Source organism: Syngnathoides biaculeatus, chromosome 15, assembly GCF_019802595.1.
Source record: "Syngnathoides biaculeatus isolate LvHL_M chromosome 15, ASM1980259v1, whole genome shotgun sequence".
Lineage (NCBI taxonomy): Eukaryota > Metazoa > Chordata > Actinopteri > Syngnathiformes > Syngnathidae > Syngnathoides > Syngnathoides biaculeatus.
In genome coordinates this window covers 12149122-12169423 of record NC_084654.1, presented here as the reverse complement: position 1 = coordinate 12169423, position 20302 = coordinate 12149122, and the positions used below count along the sequence as shown (strand labels likewise).

At 41.9% G+C, this 20302-nt stretch overlaps 1 protein-coding gene across 1 annotated transcript; it reads left to right on the top strand.

Moving 5' to 3' along the window:
* Nucleotides 1-1809: 1809 nt before the first annotated feature.
* On the top strand, nt 1810-19454 carry cep170ba (centrosomal protein 170Ba). The gene is made up of 19 exons (XM_061844738.1): nt 1810-1968; nt 3700-3837; nt 5171-5260; nt 5893-5973; nt 6511-6567; nt 6779-6935; nt 9495-9623; nt 11074-11568; nt 11657-12582; nt 12770-12886; nt 13646-13781; nt 13914-15476; nt 17366-17612; nt 17772-17904; nt 18028-18162; nt 18243-18331; nt 18928-19021; nt 19107-19158; nt 19237-19454. The coding sequence occupies exons 2-19, from the start codon at nt 3733-3735 to the stop codon at nt 19452-19454; spliced, it is 4824 nt and encodes a 1607-aa protein (XP_061700722.1). The 5' UTR covers nt 1810-1968; nt 3700-3732.
* The last annotated feature ends 848 nt before the right edge of the window (nt 19455-20302 follow it).

The window sequence follows — 20302 nt, the reverse complement described above, 5'->3', positions numbered from 1 at the left end:
ATGCACTGATGGCGGTTCTGACGATTTCGCCATCTCTACTGGCTGAACTCAGGTATTATTCGTCTGGGCCTCTGCAGCTGCTCGGACACGGGGACCTGTGCTCTCCTTCAGTGCCTCGGCCAGATGGTACAGTGTCTGCAGCAGATGTTGAATGCCAGGCCTCGTAGTCCGTCTCTGTCCAGATGTAATGCATGGTGCCAACATGACAAGCTTTGGCCCATTGTGGCCCACCTCACATGACAACCAGGCTTCACCTGCCTCTAGCTACATGACCCAAAACCCACCTGGTTGTGCCTCCAAGTCTGGATGATACTGCACTGTAATTGGCTAATTGTGAACACAATCTCATCAGAGTGCGCACATTAGTTCAACCACATGATCTCTCGTTTAAAACCCATTCGTGGGCAGCGTTGCATTTTTGGGACATCACTCATTATATCCTTCAGTATATCAAAATATTTAAGTGTTTTAATCTGATTCTGGTTTTTGGGATGACCTACTAAAAAAAACCAAGTACCCTCTCGCGGGGAGCGTCCCATTTTTGGGATGAGATTATAAATTAATAAAGTTATATAACTGAACCATAAATGAAAAAGAAGTGTTATTTCCTTGATTGTGGCCTGTTAGGAGACTTTATCTCAATAAGGCAAAAAATTGCCACCCTGGGTTGATTTTCACTTCTCTCGAAAAGATTTTTCAAAACAGAGTTTACTGTTTGTATGATGGAAAAAAGTTTTGAAACAATTGATCTTGGTTTATTTTTTCAATGTAAAAAAATGGCATTTTAATGAGGGTGTGTAGACTTACTATATTATTATATTATATTCTATGCATGCATAGGACATGCGTTCATGAATAAGAAGCAAATAATGAACTGATTCAACAGCTTGACTTTTTTTTCTCCAGTGGTAAAACATGGGTGCTGTATATAATTTTGTATTAAGTAAATTTAAGGTTATTGAATTAATATCCTTGTTTAGCATTTATACTTTACTTTCGATCAACAAGTACAGAAAAATATTACTATATAACAGTTTCACACATTGATTAAATAATTTCATTCAATGCCAATCGCATGTTCTTTTATTTTGTCATCACCAAACTTGTGCAGTACACTATTACTGTATTGTCCAACGTGGAAACTGAGCCTACGGCGTCATCTAGTGGCCTTTTTGCCAAAGTTATTTTTCAGACCAACCCTTTATATGAACACGAGTTAACATTGCGCGAGGATTAAATGTTCAAAAGCAAAACACGAATTTAAGTCATTCCTTCCGTTGTAACTTTTGACACAAAATCTCAGGGGTCGACGTTTGTGATCCTCTGTGGTTCCGTCAAACTGGATAAACAAAACGAAGGACAAAGACCGTCTATAATTGACAGATCGTAGAATTTGGTGGTGGTGGTGGTGGGGGGGGGATTAAACGTACATCAGAAAATGGCGTCGTCCAGTTCTTATATATTTGTTTTATTTTTTCATGTTTTAAACGGTGATTTGTATTGAAAGCTGTGCCCATTGGAATGCGGATTACTTTATATATATATTTTTTTATGTACTGTTAAACGTAGTTTCTCTCGTCTAGTTGTTTGCACTATGAGTGAATTACATTGTGTATATTCAATGTTGCGCTCAGTTTATTTTTTGTTCTTTGTTTATTATTTTAAATAGACTTAAAATAAGGCATCGTGTTCGTGAGTTCCTTTTCAATTCAGTAGCGTCAGAGTGAGACCTCTTACCATGGCAGTGGGTTCGACGGGACTTGTCAAGTTACGTCATCGTGTCGGGAGGCGTCGGAGAGTTTCGGCCGGTTGTCATTCCCCTGAGGAAAAAAAAAGAGGGTGTGAGCAAAATTTACCTGGCCGCCGTCACCTGGCGCCGTCCTTGTATATGTTCTTTGTCGAAGTTCGATTTGACGAAGACAGGAAACGCTGGCTTCGCTCAGGAGTAAGACGGAGAAGGCTTTACAGGTATGTTTGGGGCTTGTGGGAAAGTCACGTAGGAAGGGAAAAGGCTGGTTTCGGTCGCGAACAAACAAGTCTACCGAGGCCCTTTTAACGGAGAATAATATTTAGCTTCACTTCTCTGTGTTGTGTGTACGGTTGAAATCTCCGAATGGGAGAGAACACGGTGACAGGAAGGGCCAAAGCGCGAGCACGGGAAAGTTTCCTTGTTTAGCTGAAGTTCCACGAATGGCTCACATTATTGCAACAGGGTTGAAACAGACTTCACAGAATTAAGTTCAAAGTCCCCCCCCCATGAATCATCTATATTTGACATGTGCCGTTGTAGCGTACATCATGTACACCTGTCAATCCCCTACCTGCCATATTCTTTCCCAAAACGTTTAGCTATATTCAAATATGTGAAGCGCATTATGAGGTTTAGGACTGCAGTAACTGCCAGACTGGAATCGTTTGGATTAACAGGTCTCACCTAGCTCAGATGAGATGGTGTTTCCCAACCTGTTGTTTTTTTTTTTTTTAGCCCAGACACATATTTTACATGAGCAAAAATCTTACGACACACCACCAGACAAAATAAAATGTCACAAACTCGGGAATACATGGGTTAATTTTCTGCCATTTAACGAATGACCATTTATTTATTATGCTTAGCCAACATACAGTAGTTAGATGAAGAAATATATTATTGTGTTTGCAATAAATCATTTTAGGATCAATCAAGTGAAATTGGATCATTTCCACACTTGATCCCTCCCAGCACATTGGTTGGGAATCACCGAGCTCTCCTGTGATAATTCCCCTCATTCACCTCAATGTGCCTTTCAAAAAAAAAATCAAAAAAGTATACACAGTACTGAAATAATGACGTGACCGTCTTAATTTACTCTCAGATTTGTTTGGTTTCAAATGCAGCCTTGTTCAGTTGAACACGTACCTATCTTTGTCCTATATGAGCGCCAACACAGGTTAATCCACAGACCACAATAGTACCTTGATTTCTGTTGAAAGCAAGTCTTATATTTGAACAAACCTAAATTATTGGTGATTATCTAATATGATGGGATGTTTGTCAGGGTTTCCGGTAAGTGACAAGAAGTGCAACAGGATCACTCTCTAAATGCCTTATTTGGAGAGAAATAAGGTGCAGCTCATCTTCTTGGTAGTAGACATTTTTGGTATGACCATATGTTCACAAAACAAAACAAAAACTTTGTGTGGTATAAACACAACTTTCTGTGAGCGTCCTTCAAACAGCCTTTCTGCATCCTTCTGTCCCTATAAAAAGAAATCAAGACAAGATGTTGCACATTTCTTAAAAAAAAAAAAAAAAAAAAAAAAAAAGCACTTGCTTTTTGAGGTAAAATGTCATTAAATCTCTTTTCTTTAACACTTCAACACAACTTTTTGAAGTTTGCTCCCTTTCTGTACCCATAGCTTTTTTTAGGTGTACCATCACACCTGAAGCAATTATACTTTTGTGTGGTTTCACTGTTATAACTGGGCCTCTTAGGCTTAGCTTATAGCTTAAATGTGACCCACAATGAAAACAGGTTTAACACCGCAGGGTTAACTGTACCTTCTCCCATCTTGTGCAAGAGCATTTAATTGTTTTCTCAGTCTCTATATTTTGTGAGCATAGATAGATCAACAAATGATGATTTCCTGTTGTACACATGATGATCTCGCATGGCAAACTGATGACAATGTCTTTCTGGGGGTCTATTTATGTTCCAGGATGCCAAGAAGATCCTGACTCGCAGCACCAGGATGAGCGTGACATCATGGTTTCTGGTCAGCAGCTCGGGCACGCGCCACCGGTTGCCACGGGAGATGATCTTTGTCGGCCGGGATGACTGCGAGCTAATGCTCCAGGTGTGTGACTTATCAAGTGTTTTTGGAGTCAGGGCTCACACAGGTGATACGTCCGCATGGAGGCGGAGGTCGACTCGACAATCGGCAGCACAATGTTCCATGGACTAAGACCATCTCACTGTATAATTTTTTTTTTTTTAAATAATCACTCTCTGACGGGGAAGCCATTTTCATCACGTCAAACTGACAAGGCACCAGCTCCCAGCATGCATTGAGATTGTGATGAGGCCCAACTGGCAGTAGGCAACTTGGTCTAAAAGGATGCCAATGTTTATTTTATTTTATTTTTAATTGCTACTTTGCTCAGCACAAAAGCCCCCAAACTATTTAACAGTTTAATTCTTCAAATATTTTCAGTGGCTCTCCATATTCTGCAACGTTGAGGAAAATCCTTTTTGGTGTGAAAGTGGGTGTCAAATAACCCGTGTGCCTTCCAGCTTGCATGTGTGGAATTACCAAGACAACTGTTGTCCGTTGAGTATCCAAGTCATGGACTAGTAATCAGAACACACATATCCTCCTTCCTCTTCAGTCTCGGGTTCAATGGCCTATTTGCTATTTCCTACTGCTGCAGTTGATACTTTCTTTTTACTGAACCAGGGCAAAATGATTTGTCCTCAAACAGTCAGAGGCCTGCGAGTGAGGAATGTGTCCGTGCTACTGCACAGTTAACTCAATCAAGTAGGTGAACTATTTCATTAGGCCCACCACCTCAGGCAACCAAGCCATTCACCATGAAGTTGACAGGGCAGACAGGATAATGCACATTACAGTGACTTTTCCTATCTAGATAAAAGGACTATTGAAGGGTGTCAACGATTTTGCCTGGTTGTCACTGTTTTGATTTTTTTTTTTTTTTTTTTTTTTTTGTCACGCGGATGCCCCGAGTGGTTAATGAGCGTAAAAATGAAAGTGCATCAGTTCCAGTCTCTCGCTTGGTTTGCCTTTCCAGCAACTGATGATGAAGTATTGAGACAGAAGCACATTTCTTCTGGTTATGGATCTGGATATCAGCGAGAGGCTGGATGAACAAAAAAGAAGCATTAACTGAAGAACTGAAGACGGAATATTTCTCAGCTGACTTTGTGCCCCCTGAATAGCTCTTTTCAATCTACTATATGACATGGATGTCTGTGGTTCATTTTAAAATTTCTATCCATCCAATTCCAATCCAGTTTAGAGTCTGTTCGCCCAAGGAGCATGTTTTGGTGGGAAACTCATGGGACAAACATGCTAACTCCACATTGGTATCTCCTAACTGTTGTTTTAATTGATCCGGTAGGACAGTGCTCCACTTGTCTGAAATGCAAATTCCTTTGTCTGACATCTGCAGTCTCGAAGTGTGGACAAACAGCACGCTGTGATCAACTACGACCCAAACGCAGATGAGCACATGGTGAAGGATCTGGGCAGTTTAAATGGGGTGAGTCAGTTTAGCCTGGCTCCAGCCAGAGTAATAGAACTAGCGTACAGTCTGCAGTCTGTCACTGTTGATTAATTACAAAATTGCAGTAACGGTTGATACCACTGTAATCAAGTGTTTTCTTTCTAACTGTTCCACCTGTCTCCTCTGTGTCTCCTCTCTCCTGCTTCATTACCCCCGATGTACTCAGAATTGAGTGGTCAGCGATGTTGCTCATTGTTCTCTGGTAGGGTGTCTTTGGGCCGTGCCAAACTAATCAGAACATAGCAGTGCGAGGCCTTGGAACAGTTATTCAACATGACCTCAGCAATTATCTTCCCTTAGAGGACTGAATAAAGCTGCTCTTTCATTCTTCCTTCTGGTTACTGTTTTAATGTAAAAATGTATCAATGCCCAGGTTTTGCCTACAATAACATGATTAAAGACGCCTTCACTGCAGTTAAACTCTACTTGACTGTGGTTTCACTTTTATGCTTGTATAAAGACCATGAATGTTTATCTTTCAGTGGGAAAAGGGCCATTTGCACAGAACCTTATGTTATCTGAGTGCATGCAACATTGAGCATCAAGGGCTACCACATCCACTTTGATTGAATAGCTTGATGTTTGTATCTGTTTATTTTTTTTAACAGACATTTGTGAATGACCTCAGAATTCCAGACCAGACATACATCACCCTCAAGCTTTCAGATGTCATTCGCTTTGGTTACGATATCCTTTTTTTAAACAAAACAAAACATCTTTAATGTTAATGTCAACAGTTTGGTTTCAAACAAATGTGTATTTTGTCCTGTACTTTCTGTCTTGAACCAGCAGCCCAGCCTGGAATGAGGCGCCAATAGGCTACCGCTTGCGTTACCATTAGTCTACATTTCCCCTTTGTTGGTCGCAGGCTACATAGGCATGTTAATCCCTTGTGGTTTTCCAGTCAGGGGTTTTAGATTATTGTCAAATGCGAACTGAAAATCTCCACCCTCACAGCTGAAAGTCCGTAGGAGGTGGAATTTAGTTTAGATATCATGGCGGAAAGCTCTTGGAGTTCAGTGACATTTAGGAATGTTTATCACCACAACTGAAGACACCGCGCGTGGTATGTGGTGTTGCACCCTCTTTTCAAAGATATGTCTTGGGTTTCTGTCATTCCACATCGTACACCAGTGAAAAGGATCAAATGCCAGGTTCTAATACTGTACACGAACAAATGTTTGAGCAGGTGTATATAGTTGTTGTACTTTAACTGGTCTCCACATGCTCATGTATATATCCTGGAGAAGAGCCAACATAAGGTGCCAGAGGAAGCTCTTAAAGTAAGTATACTTCAGTTTTCAGATAAGCACTGTTGAAATGATTGCCATTGATAATTTACTGAATAAAAACAATAAATGCAACTATGGATTGCGAGAATATGACCCATCTCAAGTCACAAAATGATTTGTGCACGAGTGGGACTTTTGAGCAGGATGTTGTACGAGTTGTAGCTTGTGCCTTACGTTCTGTTTCCCCACTCACACTGTCCAGCATGAGAAGTATACCAGCCAGTTGCAGCTCAGTCTCAAAGTCCTGGAGGCCCGGGTGAAGGACAAGCAGCATGTTCTGAGTCCAGAGAAGAGCAAAGAGATTATTTCCAATGTCAAGCTACCTCAAAAGGGTGAACGCAAAGCCCTTTCACATACAGGTATAAATGAACCCTTACGGGAGCTCTGAAATTGCATGTGAGGGCTTTTCTCTGTTGAATTGCTCTGTAGTGGACATTCTCTTGCACAAATAGTCAAAATGTATTCCTGGGTAGAAATCTTTTGTGAATTGTTTCCAAGCGTGTGGTCAGTAAAAAAACAGACTTCCATCTTGGCTGCACAAGCTGACTTAACTAAGTTGTTGCAAGGAGGGATGTAAAGGTTAAGGACAAGCTCTTATCTTTGTCAGCCTTGCCGGTCAGCTGACAAGAAGAACTTTTGGATACACGCCCATGTAGGTTCTTAATGCCTGGTGTTCACATGGGTACGTGTAGCTGATGTGGGACATATGTCTCGCTTAGTTGTTTTCAGGGGATCGAAGCTTTTCAACAAATCCCATTTTACAACACAGGCAGTAGTTTACAAATTGTTAGCGAAGGAAGTGCATTTGTCTTGGTAAAAGCTCTTCCAGCTGTTCACATTTTTTTTTCCGACTGCATAATAACCCCTATGAGGTCAGAGGGAAAAATCTTACTTGTGCTTAAAATAGGATGTTTATGAACATCCCCAGTGTTGCAAAATTGTTCCCACATACTAAATTGGTCAGTGACTCAAAATGTCCCCATTTCAGAGAAATAAGAAAAAGTGTGGCACATTTATATTTTCATTTGGTTTTATGCGACTCAGTCACTTGAACAAATCTGGCCTGATTCTGCTGCGTACTTAAAAGAGAGCTATGAATATCTTTTCTCTGTTCTATATTTTCCCCATTCAGCTGCTCAGGATGTGGAGTTTGTTCAGTCCTGGTGCCGTCTGCAAGGCGGGACACTGCACTTTTACAGGGTGTGACTCATTAAGCCATTAAAGAAATAGTTGGCTGCACTACTTTACATAGTACACAGTACTGCACCTTCGGAACCATGATGTTCTTTGGAAAAGTAAAATTGGCAAACTTTACAGTCATTTAGAGTGAAAAAGTGTCTTGATCTACAAAGGAGACGATCTGAGTTGTAAAGTTGCGACTCTATCTATACTATAAACTGTTAATGTTCAAAATAATTGCAGTCCAATGTGACGGTTCTTATTTAGTTTTATTGCTACATATCAAAATTTTGGTTCCGAACCATATTGGTTGATTCCATCCCACACAGATGTGAAGCAGTTGTTAAAAAAAAAAAAAAAAAAAAAAAAAAAAACTGTGATCATACAACTAAATATTAGTTTAGTGAGTCATAGGATTAGTAAATCCTAGAAACAAAAAAAGTTTGTACAAAATAGTTCTGAGTTTCTAAAGTCAACGGCAGACTGCAATTTTTTTGAACACACCCCTTTTCAACAAATTCCCTAATTGCACATATTAAGCGTGTGTATATCATGAATGCTGGGTCTTGTTGGTTTTCAGAGAATCTACTGCACTTACTGCTAACTTGTTTAACATGTAGCAATAAAAAATACAGTATACTGAAACCGTGGATTTATCTGGTTAGTCACATTGGACTGTTGTTATTTTGAACACTTCACCGTAATTGAGTCTTGACCACCAGCCATGATAGTCATGTTAACTAGACTAGACTAATAAGAGAGAGTAATATGTGTTGAAGACTTTTTCACTTTGGCTATAGTGTCCAAATGCTCATGATGTTTGGAATATGTACCTAGAACACAATCAATAATGCATGATCATTTATTGATCGGAGCTGCGCCTCTTACATAGAAGAACCCTTGTTGTAGAGATATAGTAGGTATTCATTATGCTCTAGTTGTTCTTTACCCTTGAAGATTAGGATTAACTTCATCCCCTTTTGTATCAGGATTATCTTTATAAAGCATGCATGATAGCATCTGTGTCACATTGGTGACTGTATTTTTGCCATCATCCTGTCATATATTGTGCTACAAGATCAAAAAATAAAGAAAAAAAAGTTACGCAAAGAATGATTTTTCTATTTCGCCCACTATGCATAAATCTTTAAATAGGGGCCGATCCCTGGATATTTTGGAAGCTGGTTCCTATATTTGGTAGGGAAAAAAAATCTGGTAAATGATTATTGGGCTGTTTAATTTAAAAAATATATAAATGTAATTTTGCTTCTTGCTAAAACAATGATACAGGCAGAACAATATACTGTTTCAGAATACTTTGTCCTTCATCATTTGTTTACAACAGAGTTTCAAGTACAAAAATGCATGAACTGATGAATTTGTCTTCAGATTTCATCCATAACTGTATGCAATATAAAAACAACATGAGTGCATGAATAATAAATCTTTAGGTCCAGACTAAGAATAACCTGGACATTCTTGGTTTCGATTTGGATTAAGAAATTTGAGAAAATCCATTGCTGTTGTTGTGCTGTCATCTGTCTTTGTGTGTGTCTCTCTTTATATGGTCGCATTGGTTGTAATGATTATCATTTTGCGCATTTTGAATATTTTTTTTATTCTTTATTTCCTGTATTTTTGTTTGACTGACATAATTACAGTCTTATGTTTTAATGTTGGGGGGAAAAAATGGCCATTTTGAAAATCGCTAATATTAGTATTAATATTTTGTCGTTTAGGCGCTATGGATACACTAATATCCAAGCCAACTCCCCTGTATGGGCAACCTTCCTGGTGGGGAGAGGATGAAGATCCAGCCACTAAAATCCAGAACCAAAGTAGAAAATCCACTGACCGCCAGTATCCAGGTCTGAGAATGTCCAGTATTTTACACTTACCAGGGTTTATTTTGCTTTGTCATTTGATATATCAGATACTGCCACGTTTGTGAATAAGAACCTAACTAGAAATGACCCGCTTTACTGTGACGTCACAAGGCCTTTGTGGGTCAGTGAGGGATGTGAGAGTGTAAGTTCAAAACACATCTCTGGCTTCCTGTTTTGGAATGTAAGCAATCACCTACAATGACAGGCCAATGGGCAGTGCCTGGCTGCCTCGTGTTGGACTATAACCCACTAAGCTGGTGTATAGGGGAGGAAGGTTGATTGTTAGCCTCATATTGCACAGCAGAAAAAGATTGAGAGTGGTGTTTGGCCACATTCAGCAACTGTAACGTTACATAACGTTTTGTTGACTGGTTCTGTGAGCTGTATCGTACTTGGTCATTAAAGCTGATTTTGACATACCTCAAGTAAGCTTTACATGAATGTCCTCCCTCCTCCTGTGACCACCAACACACGTTTTGTTTCCCCATTCCAACCCATTTATTCATACAAGGGTCGCGGGAATGCTGGAGCCCCGTTTTCTCATTATAATACAGTTGGCGCAATCAACTGAAGTTGTCATCCCTACAGTAACGACTGTATCCAGTCGCATTTGAGTTGACCATATACTATAAGCCCACTGATTGTTTAAAAAAAAAAAAAAAAAGGGGGGGGGGTGTGGTGGTATTTTTGATTGCAGTAGTCTGACAGTGCAATTGTGAAAGAGCAAATTAGTCTTGTAGTGTGATCCGCGCATATGTCGTCTCGTCACAGCAGTCTTGTCTCTCCCATTGTGCCATCAGATATTTACAGTACTACTTCAAAACACGAAAAAAAAAGCTATACAAATACTCCTGTGAGAAAATAAACTACATTTTGGATTCAGATATACTGTGCACGACGCGGGCGCAGTCTTTTTCAGTCATTGATCAGAGCAGTGAATTATGATATCAAAACCGATCAGCTGATCAGCAAAAAGTGACAATTATCGACTGATTCTGATCAGGCCAATAAAATCGCTGTAAAGTCCAAACCCTAGTGTGTGCGTGTGCGTGTGTGTGTGTGTGTACTCAAACGAACATGAGTGCGGGAAGCATGTTTTACAAAATGTTTGGAGGAATGGACAGAGTTCTCATCTTAGCAGCTACTGTACAACAGCTTCAACACTTCAACAAGAATTTGTGAAATGTGAAATTATTTTTGTCCATTTATGAGGACCACGGTCACTTTTGGCCAAGGCACCTGTCTAGCCATCCCTGTTATACTTTAATTTAATTTAAACATTCCTTGTTATCAAAGGGCTCGAAACTCAAGAGTTTAATATACTTCTATTGTTTTTGTCATCAATCATTTCTAAAAAATGCTATGTTACACCGCATTACAGTATGTTGAAGCACTACTAATCATATTATCTACATTGTATTCTTGCCCCCAGAATCTGGTAAAGATCTTTCCAGATTTGAGCTTGGAGGTTCTTTGTCTGACAATCAGGGGAAGTCCATCTTCTCCTACTGCCAGGAGCCCAGCTACTTTGAGATCCCCACAAAAGAGATCCAGCAGCGACCTCCCAAGAAACTAGATTTACAACTTCAAGAGGTTCCAACAAAGGACATTCAAGATCCCTCTGACCATGTCCCATCCACCCCCACACCTCCTGTGGTCCAAAGCCACGCATCCTTCACTATCGAATTTGACGAATGCACCCCAGGCAAAATGAAGATCAAGGACCATGTCACTAAGTTCTCATTCCGCCAGCAGCGTAAGCCTCCTCCTGCTGAGGCTGTGACCACACCAACTGAGGTTATCTCGTCTGAAAGTAAGGTTGCTGACTGGCTGGTTCAAAGTACTGCTAACATGACGAGGAGAAGATCACTGGGTGAAAACATCATCAGTGCTAACAGTGACCCATCATTTCTGAACACTATCGAGGGTGAGTAGCAAAGTCTGACAGTTTATTATTAATACTATGAATCTCTGTAGCATTTAGAAACTCTATTTTCATGTTCTTTCATCATCAGCTACTCACTATGAAAACGGAACTGAAATTGGCTCAGAAAATCCCACAATCAGTGAAAAGATGTTTCTTCAGTCACAAACTCCAGGTGGCTCGCAGATTTCACCTCAGGCTCAGAGAGTCTCCCCTGCACAGTGCTTCAGTGACTTAGAGCAGCACTCCTTCTACTCTCCTCCTGAGTCTCAATCCAGTGCTAGCAAAGCAAATCCTCACCAAGCCTTTGTCATAGAATTCCATGATGAACACTCTGATGATAACCCCAGAAGGAAACGTTCCCAGACCAACCCGTGCGAGCCTTCCAACCGTAGGATCCAGCATGAGAAGGCCAGGAAAAGCTCAAGTCCCCCTAGCGAGAAGCAAGTCCAGCCTCCAGGGTTTAGCACCCCTCCATCCCAACGCTACACTATTCCTCTTAAAGATCCTGGTTCCACAGGTTCTCAGAAAACTGGTTCTCTGCGAAGGGAAAAGACAGAGGAACGGATTAGCACTGGCTTTTCCTCACGGTCCTCATCTGGCATTTCGCCAAGGCCTTTTAGCAGTGTAGGTCGAAAATCTAAACTGGCTAAAGAATTTAAAGCTGAATGGCTGAAACAGACAAAGCGGTCGTCGGCTTCCATCGAGGAGAAAAAGGCATCTAATCCACCAACAACAGCTGAAACTGAAACATTGGTAGTCTCACAGCCTGATCACACACTCACCAGCCCCCCTGCAGTTGCTTACCTTCCTCCCAAGACATCCTCTCCTGTCCACCAGCCTGTTCCTCTAGAGGTGCCCAAAATGCCTCTCGTTTGTCAGAGTGCAGAGGTCAACGTGACTCAAAGCAGCCCGAGAAAAGTAGAAGAGGACACGTTGAGTGATGCAGGAACCTACACCATCGAAGCAGATGTCCCAGATAAGGAGCTAGAAGAGGCACGGAACAAGATTGATAAGGCAAGTATTCTTTATGGGTACCTGGTTGCACCACTGCTGTGGATTTTCTTTGGGAAGTAAAACCCGTAAGGCCCCGTTGGCTCTTCAAATTTAGCAATCTTGTGTCTCTTGGAATAAGGTGCCTCTCAGGAACTGGAACCATGGATGTTGGCAGCCTTGATTACCTACTTGTAATGCTTTGTTCCAGGTGTTTGGTGTTGTTGCGAATCCAGAGCGAAACAACCACAGTGAAGCAGACACATCAGCATTTAGGCCTGTTATTGTTGGGGGCAGGGAGCAGCATAGGCAGAGTAGCAGTGGGGAGGTGAGGCCTGCTCCACAACAAGGAGCAAGTGGTAAACCTTCCTGCTCAGATTTAGAAAAAAAAATAGACTTTTTTTTTTTTTTTAACAAAATCTTAAAGTTGGGTCAGTTAATTGGGCCTCTATGTTTTGGTGACTGTCTTTTGATTTCTTACATTTCCCTCATCTCGCACACTTTGGGAATTATTCATGGTTTGTTTTCATCTAACTAGATGTAAAATGACTAAATTAATCACCATACAATGCATTAGGGTCACCTGCACCATCTGATGTCCAATAGAAGAGTTGAATTAAGAAAATGTTTGCTTTCAAGATTCTTTTTGCCTTGACTATTAAAGTTGTATTCATTTAATATTTATTACTGTGGTTCTAGTTGGGAAGTGCTGTGGAATTGTACAGTATCCGGCAATATCATATGCGTTTCTTCTAGCCATGTATGATGACCAAAATAGGGCTACATTTAAAGAACTATAAATGACAACACAGTAATAAACACACTAATTTGGAGAAAAAGCACTTCTCTGACAATGCCAATCAAAACTGAGCCTTAACCTGTAATTAAAAGGAAAAAAATCATACAGAACTGAACTCTTGTTCTAGAGCTCATTAGAATGTGCACTTGTACCTAATGTGACTGCATGTTGTTGTGATTTCATTCTGGTGTCGTTTTGAAATGTGTTTGTTGCTTAGAAAAGTAATGCTGCGCTTCATCTTGGTAATTTATTCGACAGACACAATAAATTGTGTTTTACTCCACACAGCTTCAAATAGGAGGTGCAGTGATCCAGGGGGCTCCAAAATGGATGTCTTGCTGGGCGAGCTTGGTGGACGTGGAGTCTGGTCCTACTTCTAGCGACTTTGATATGTTGGCCCACCAGATGGAGCTGTCAGTAGATGGTAAGGTACCTTATGCGACATTCTAGTCAATTTGAAATGATAATGAAGTAGCCTAATGAATATGAATGATATTTTCTGTTCCACAATGTGTGTTTAATATGCAAATTTGGGTTGATAACTCTTTGACTGTAGCACGGAGCACAGTCATGGCCCCACTCAGCCTAAATCGTGACAGCGTTGACTCCGAAAGCCCAAGAGCCCGAGGCATCTTCGGGGAGAAGCGCGACGTTCCAGCTCCCAGCATTCATATTCACCATGATCCACAATCAACGATTGATGTGGAGCAAAGCAGCTTGGTGGCAAGCACCTCTCCTGATGGCATTCATAGATTATCAGTGCCTGATGACGTAGAACCTGATAGTCTGAGTGATGCCAGCAAGTCTGATGACGGTTCTATCATAGAGCTGTGGAGGAGGCCGCTGTCAGAGACAGAGAGCAGAAAAAATAAGGGTCAGGTCAAACAATATGACAAATCAAAAACATTCTTCATTGATTCAGATGATGATACACCTCAGCCAGAAGATGCAACAGCAAACTCTCTTAACACTAATGAAAAGACTGAGAAAAAACGTTCCACCAAAACCTTCTCCACAGCGACTTTGACCAAGCGCAGAGGGAGCCAGGAATCAGGCAAAGTCAGGCCCAGCATGTCAGCTCCTATTCTGGCCCAGGAAGCACAGAGCCCTGAGTCCAAGGGCAGCTCAATATCCTCCTTAGTCAGACAAGAGAGCTTCACGAAGGAGCAGCCGAGCAGTGCCAGACTACCCAACATTTCTTCTTACAAGGACTCTGAGCCCGATTTATTCCAGCAAACCAGCAGCCAGGAAACTCATTCTTACCTCAAAGAGACTGAGGATGTTCTGGCTGTTCTAGAGGCTAAGATCCAAGCAGGCCAATCAGAAACCACCCCTTCGCCCATACCAGACTCCCTCTCTGGGGAGTCTGATATGGATTCCTCCAGTACAATAAGCCAGCAGAGCAGTAGGACCAGGTCCAACCCACTGGCCAAAAAACCTCTGCTGACATCTTCAGCTAGCATATCTGGTCACTACTCAAACCACCAGTCTTCTGTTACGAGCCATCAACGACTAGAAAAGATTGAGCTCCCCAGGAGACCAGTTGGACTAAGGCGTAGTTTTGGCAAATGTGGCTCCCTGGACCTGAGTGACGAGCCTCACAGCTCCAGTGTTCCGTACTCTGATCAGGAGTCAAACTCCACACTGGCCCGGAAAAAGTACACCACACCCTTTAAGCGTGAGGATGCTAAGATATCACGGGTGACCCAAACTTTGAACCGTGTCAATAGCTTTTCAGCTCCAAGACCCACGCGGGCATCCATGCTCCGGCGAGCCCGCCTTGGTGAGGCCTCTGACAATGAGACCACGGAGACTGAGAGGCTCTCCCAGGAGGGGGTTAATATCCAATCTAAGGAAACCAAAAAACTCTCCAGGTGGGATATGCTAGCGATGCCTCGCCGACGGACAAGCTCCTTCCACACACCCAGTGACCCTGAGAACTCCTCTGCCTCGCAATGGGCAGGAAAGAGCCCATCATTCCCAAACCGTAATACCGAGTCTGCAAACAACTCTGTTTACAAGACGAAACCCCTCGAAAGGCCACTGAAGCCCTCCCTCACAAAGACGCCCATCACTCGTGGACGTTCCAGCAGTGCCAAATATGCCAGCAGCACAGCAAGTGAGTACTGTACAATAATTGTATAAGTAATCAAAGCCAGTATTAGAGAGCACGTATTGTCGGGAAGTATCAGTGTAGTGTTAGGAAACTGTGGAATCTGGTGTGTGTAATATGAGCTTCGTTTATTTACACATACTTTAACACTGAGCAGCGTTGAATAATATATTTGCTGTTTTATTCCTTAAAAGTACAAGGCACTACAAAAGAGTTCTCAATTGTATGAAAACGATTTATCTTGCTTCTAAAGTACAACAGTTCTTCAGATCATTTTAAATCTGGCACTACATCCTGAGAAAGCAGAACTTGATGGGCATGGGACTTCAAGGTCTGACCCAGTTATGAATTGGTTTGTTTCTTGAAGGATTTTTACTTTTCTCATTAACGATGTCTCCACTTGAAGTGCATTTTTTTTAACAGAATTTTGATGTGGAAAAATATCTAATACTTTTACTAACAATAATAACCCTTAATCTGCACAATGTGCAACAGTAAGACTATTTAAATCCGGTTGGGATATGGTGAGCTTAACGTGAGTACAAGCTCAATGTATTCTTGTGTCCAATCAGCTGCTGTGTTGTGGAAGCTAAACATTTGCTCATTTCTCTCATTTATGACTCAACAATATATTGTATGTGTCTGACATCCATTTAAAAAAAAAAAAAAAAAAAAAAAAAAGAGCACTTCCACAACACCTTTTTCCTCATTCGTGGACCCCATGGGCTCTATTTTTGTGACCAAGCGTAGATCTGCACAGAGATGGGTTAGGCCGGGCGTATTCAAAAAAGAAGAGATTGTGCTGTTGTGGGAGTGGACACTACTGACCTCATCAGCCGTCAATCAAAGCGTCTCATGTCATTCCCTTTGTTACCCACAGTATGTCTCTAAGCCGTAGAACACATCACCTTTTCTGTATCAAGGAAGCCAACTCATGAGATCTTTTCAAATGTAAACGTTTTTTTTCTTTTTCCATTTTATTCCCACTTCATTGTAAATAGCTTGGCTAGGTTCCAGCGCGCCCACGACCCTATTGAGGATAAGCGGAACAGAAGATGAATGAATGCATATCTGTAAATATCTAGCAGAAATCTCTGATAGAACAAGATATGAAACATTACCTTTTAAGTGTTCTCTTCCTTAAGTTTTTTTCTTTCACTTTTAAGTGCTTTGAGTAACAATGCTTACATCAAATTAGCTATATAAAAAAAGACTGTAGTCTTTAAATTCGGCATAATGACAGCTCTGAATTGAGACAATTCTGTGCGAAAGACAGTGTAGCAATCTGTGCGTGATTTCAGTGTTGTCACTGCTCTTGGCTGGTGTGTCAAAGTCAACGTTAGCGGGTAGCGTCATTAAATACCGAATGAGCGCGTGACAACCACTGTCGATTTTTAAATATGTCCTCATGACCTAGCTTCAGCCAGCGATAGTTGTGTGTGATGATGATGATAATCCGTTCAACTGATTGATTTCTACAAGGTTTCAGAGGGTTTGATGCCTGCTGTTCACATATTCATGAATGAAAACCCGTCATCCACACAAACCAGAACTCTGCCTCGGCCCTGTTCAAATTCACCAAAATCCCGTCGGACTAGTGGTCTACATAGTGGGTCGGATTTACGTGGTCTAAGCAAGTGTAAAAGTAGACCAACGGTGTGCCACCAAAATGTCACATGCAGCAGGAGCCACCATAACTGCAATAGTATACCGAGCAAGCCTTGCAGTGGCACAAAAATCACCATTTTGTCGCAGTTGCGCAGTCTACAAAAATAAAGCCCTATGTATCACTTTTCTTAGCGGTGTACTGTGATGGAATCTGTGTACCTTCTCCTCCTTCTCCTCCCCTCATCCCTACTAACCTCTGTAACACAAACCAATTCATGCTGCCAAAGGCTCCCGGAGACGACAGAAAGGTTCTGGCTATACCTCCACATCAGATGAGGAGTACGACTCCAATCAAAGCACTGCTAAATACAAACGCTCCCAACCTTCCTCAGCCTCCCACAGTCCTCACCGTCCGCCTCGGCCCCAACCTGTGGTCCCGCTGCACCTCAAACCCCGCGGCAAGGATTCTGAGGCGGAGACCCAGGATAGGGAGGGCGTTAACAACTGGTCCACCCACAGTGCTGAGATTGCACGGTAAGGGATGTGATTGCTAAACATTTTTCTTTTTGTTTCATGGTGTTTTCTGCAGTACTCACCTTGGGAACGTCAGTACTGATTGAGAATATGGTGTTGTACAGATTGATTGATTGACTTGATTATTGAATTGTCTAGTTTTTGCTCCTTCTCTTGTAGTTTGAGTCAGGACCTGGCCAAAGATCTCGCCATCTTGGCCCGAGAGATTCATGACGTCACAGGAGAAGGTGACCCCCAAAACTTGACTGTGGAAACTAGCGTACCCATTTCTGCAGTGACGGCTCACGAAAAGGTAAACAAACAGTCTGAGGCTTTTCACAGCTTTTACAGAATCAATAAATCTGTGGTTTTCTTAATCCTGATCTGATTTTGTTCTACAAGTTATTGTTGAACAGGCCGCTCTTAATTTTTTCAGCTTGTTCAGCACATACCTGAGATGGGATTGAACTATCGGAGAGTCCCTCCAAGTTTATCTTCAGCAGCAGAACCTTACCTTAACTCAAGTGACCAGGATCCGAACTCTACCCTGCAACCTCACGACAGAGAGGAGGTCCAGCACAACACCACGCATCACTAAAATGACTGACGCGAGCCATCTGAAATCATCATAATGTCTTCCTTTTTCCACAGGTCACTGTGGAGGACCCCATGCTGAATCCAGTGTCTCAGGTCATCATGGCCATCCGAGAGAACACCGAGCAGCTTTCTGAGAAGATCAAGTAAGACGCGAGATTAGAATTGAGTTGACTGTTGGAAAATCTATCCATTTTCATAACCGCTCATCCTCACGAGGGTCCTGGGCGTGGTGGAATCTATCGCAGCTACCTGCGCCGGTCGGCCTATTTCAGGGCACATATCCATAACCTTTCTCACTTGCATTCACACGACAGGCCGTTTGGAGTCTTTAGTTAACCTTCCTTGCATGTTTTGGGGATGGGGGAGGGAGGTGGAGTACCCATAGAAGTATTTTTGTTTTGACTAGTGGTTAGCACGTCTGCCTCACAATTCTGCGGCCTTGGAATGTGAAATTCACTTGTGGCCTCCTTGTGAGGAATTGGCACGTTTTCTCTGGCTACTTTTCAAAAACATGCATTTTAGGTTGATTGGTGATATTTATGCATCGGTGTGAATATGAAAGTGAGTGGTTGTTTGTATATGCAGCACCCGGTACATGTTTTGTCATTGGCTGGCTAGTGGTGCTGAGGCGTACCTCACATTTCAACCAAACCTCAACCTCGGGGGTTCTTAGCCAAATTCAAATGTGATTTTCGGTGAGTCCAGAATGTCCAATAACCTTGTGTTGTACTGTGTACAGGGTGCTATTTCATGATAGAATGGATGTTTGGGAACAAGTGGAAGCTGAAATGAATTCCTACAGTGATGGTGCTGTTGTCAAAGCATCCAACAAGGTATGGATTTATTTGTTTATTTTATAAAAAATGTTTCAGAATTACTATTTACAAATGACGGTCAAACTGTATCTGTGCATTTCAGGATATTACTTCTATTTTGAAAGAACTAAGGAGAGTTCAAAGACAGCTTGAGGGTAAGTTAGCAAGAGCGTATACAAGTCTGGCTATTTGTCATGGTATTTCACCAGATAAATTAATATTTTTCTTTGCAGTCATAAATACAGTCATGGAGCCCAGTTGGCAGCCAGACGCTCGCTCCTCTGACCCTGAGATGACCTCGCTAGGGGGTCGCTCTTCCAGACCTGCGGCCTCTCGGGACTGGAGAACGGTCCACTCTCCCTCCAAGCGAGGAGGGGGTCCCAGGCCCGGTGAGAGCGTGCGGAGGGCCGCCGTGACGCCAGATGACCTCCGCGAGGGACGCTTGGTTTGACATCGACGTCTGTTCAAGCGTGAACGTCACAAATGCAGGTGTCAGACGTAGAGTGAAGGAAGTGAAATTGAGCGCAGTGAAATGGTGGAAGTGGTACACACTACTGAATTGAGATTAAAAAAACACCACAAAGATGTTGAACATAGCAACACAGAGTCTGAGAAGAGGACTTTCTGAATAAGTTTCATCATCAATATCCTTCAACACTACTTGATTGTGTGTTTTTGCCAGTAAGTTGACCAACGCAGGTTTCAAGCTTGATCTAAATGAATTTGGGGGGGGGGGGAGGAAATAAAATACCCTGGAAGGAACGAACTCAGGGAGCCTGCCTAAATTTTATTTTCCTGTTCTTTTGATAAATCACATTGTAAAATAAGATTTGTTTTAAGATTTATGAATGTTCTTTCATGTCTGTCTACTATTTATATTTTGTAAGACAATCACGTATTGTCTCCTAAATGTTATGTCGGGAGATAGCGGTCAATGCAAACATATCAGTTGTTCCTTCCAAATGAGTAAAAGGAAATAACACATGTGGCTGTAAAACTGTATAAGTCCAGTTGTAGTTGTGGCCAAGATGTCATCGGGCTTTCTTTTACCACAACCTGCGCCATGTATCTCAAGATCCAACCAATCGCCACCTTATGTTGTCCTAAGTAAATGTTCTAAGTCCTTGATCATCGATTGTATTTGATAACTACCAATTACCTCTGATTGTTACGGGGCTTTTGCACATGAGTAGCACAACGGTACCCCTTGGTCCCTGCTTTTCACCTGCGTGACAGAAAACTGAAGCAGCACCAGCAGGTTGACGTTCTTCCCCTTCCCGGTCCGTTTCGCGTCTGTTT

Coding starts and splice junctions, on each gene's coding strand:
- cep170ba (XM_061844738.1), top strand. CDS start 3,733: ATGAGCGTGACATCATGGTTTCTGGTCAGCAGCTCGGGCACGCGCCAC. Junction 6,568..6,778: donor TGCCAGAGGAAGCTCTTAAA/GTAAGTATACTT, acceptor CACACTGTCCAG/CATGAGAAGTATACCAGCCA. Junction 18,332..18,927: donor CAGCTTTCTGAGAAGATCAA/GTAAGACGCGAG, acceptor TACTGTGTACAG/GGTGCTATTTCATGATAGAA.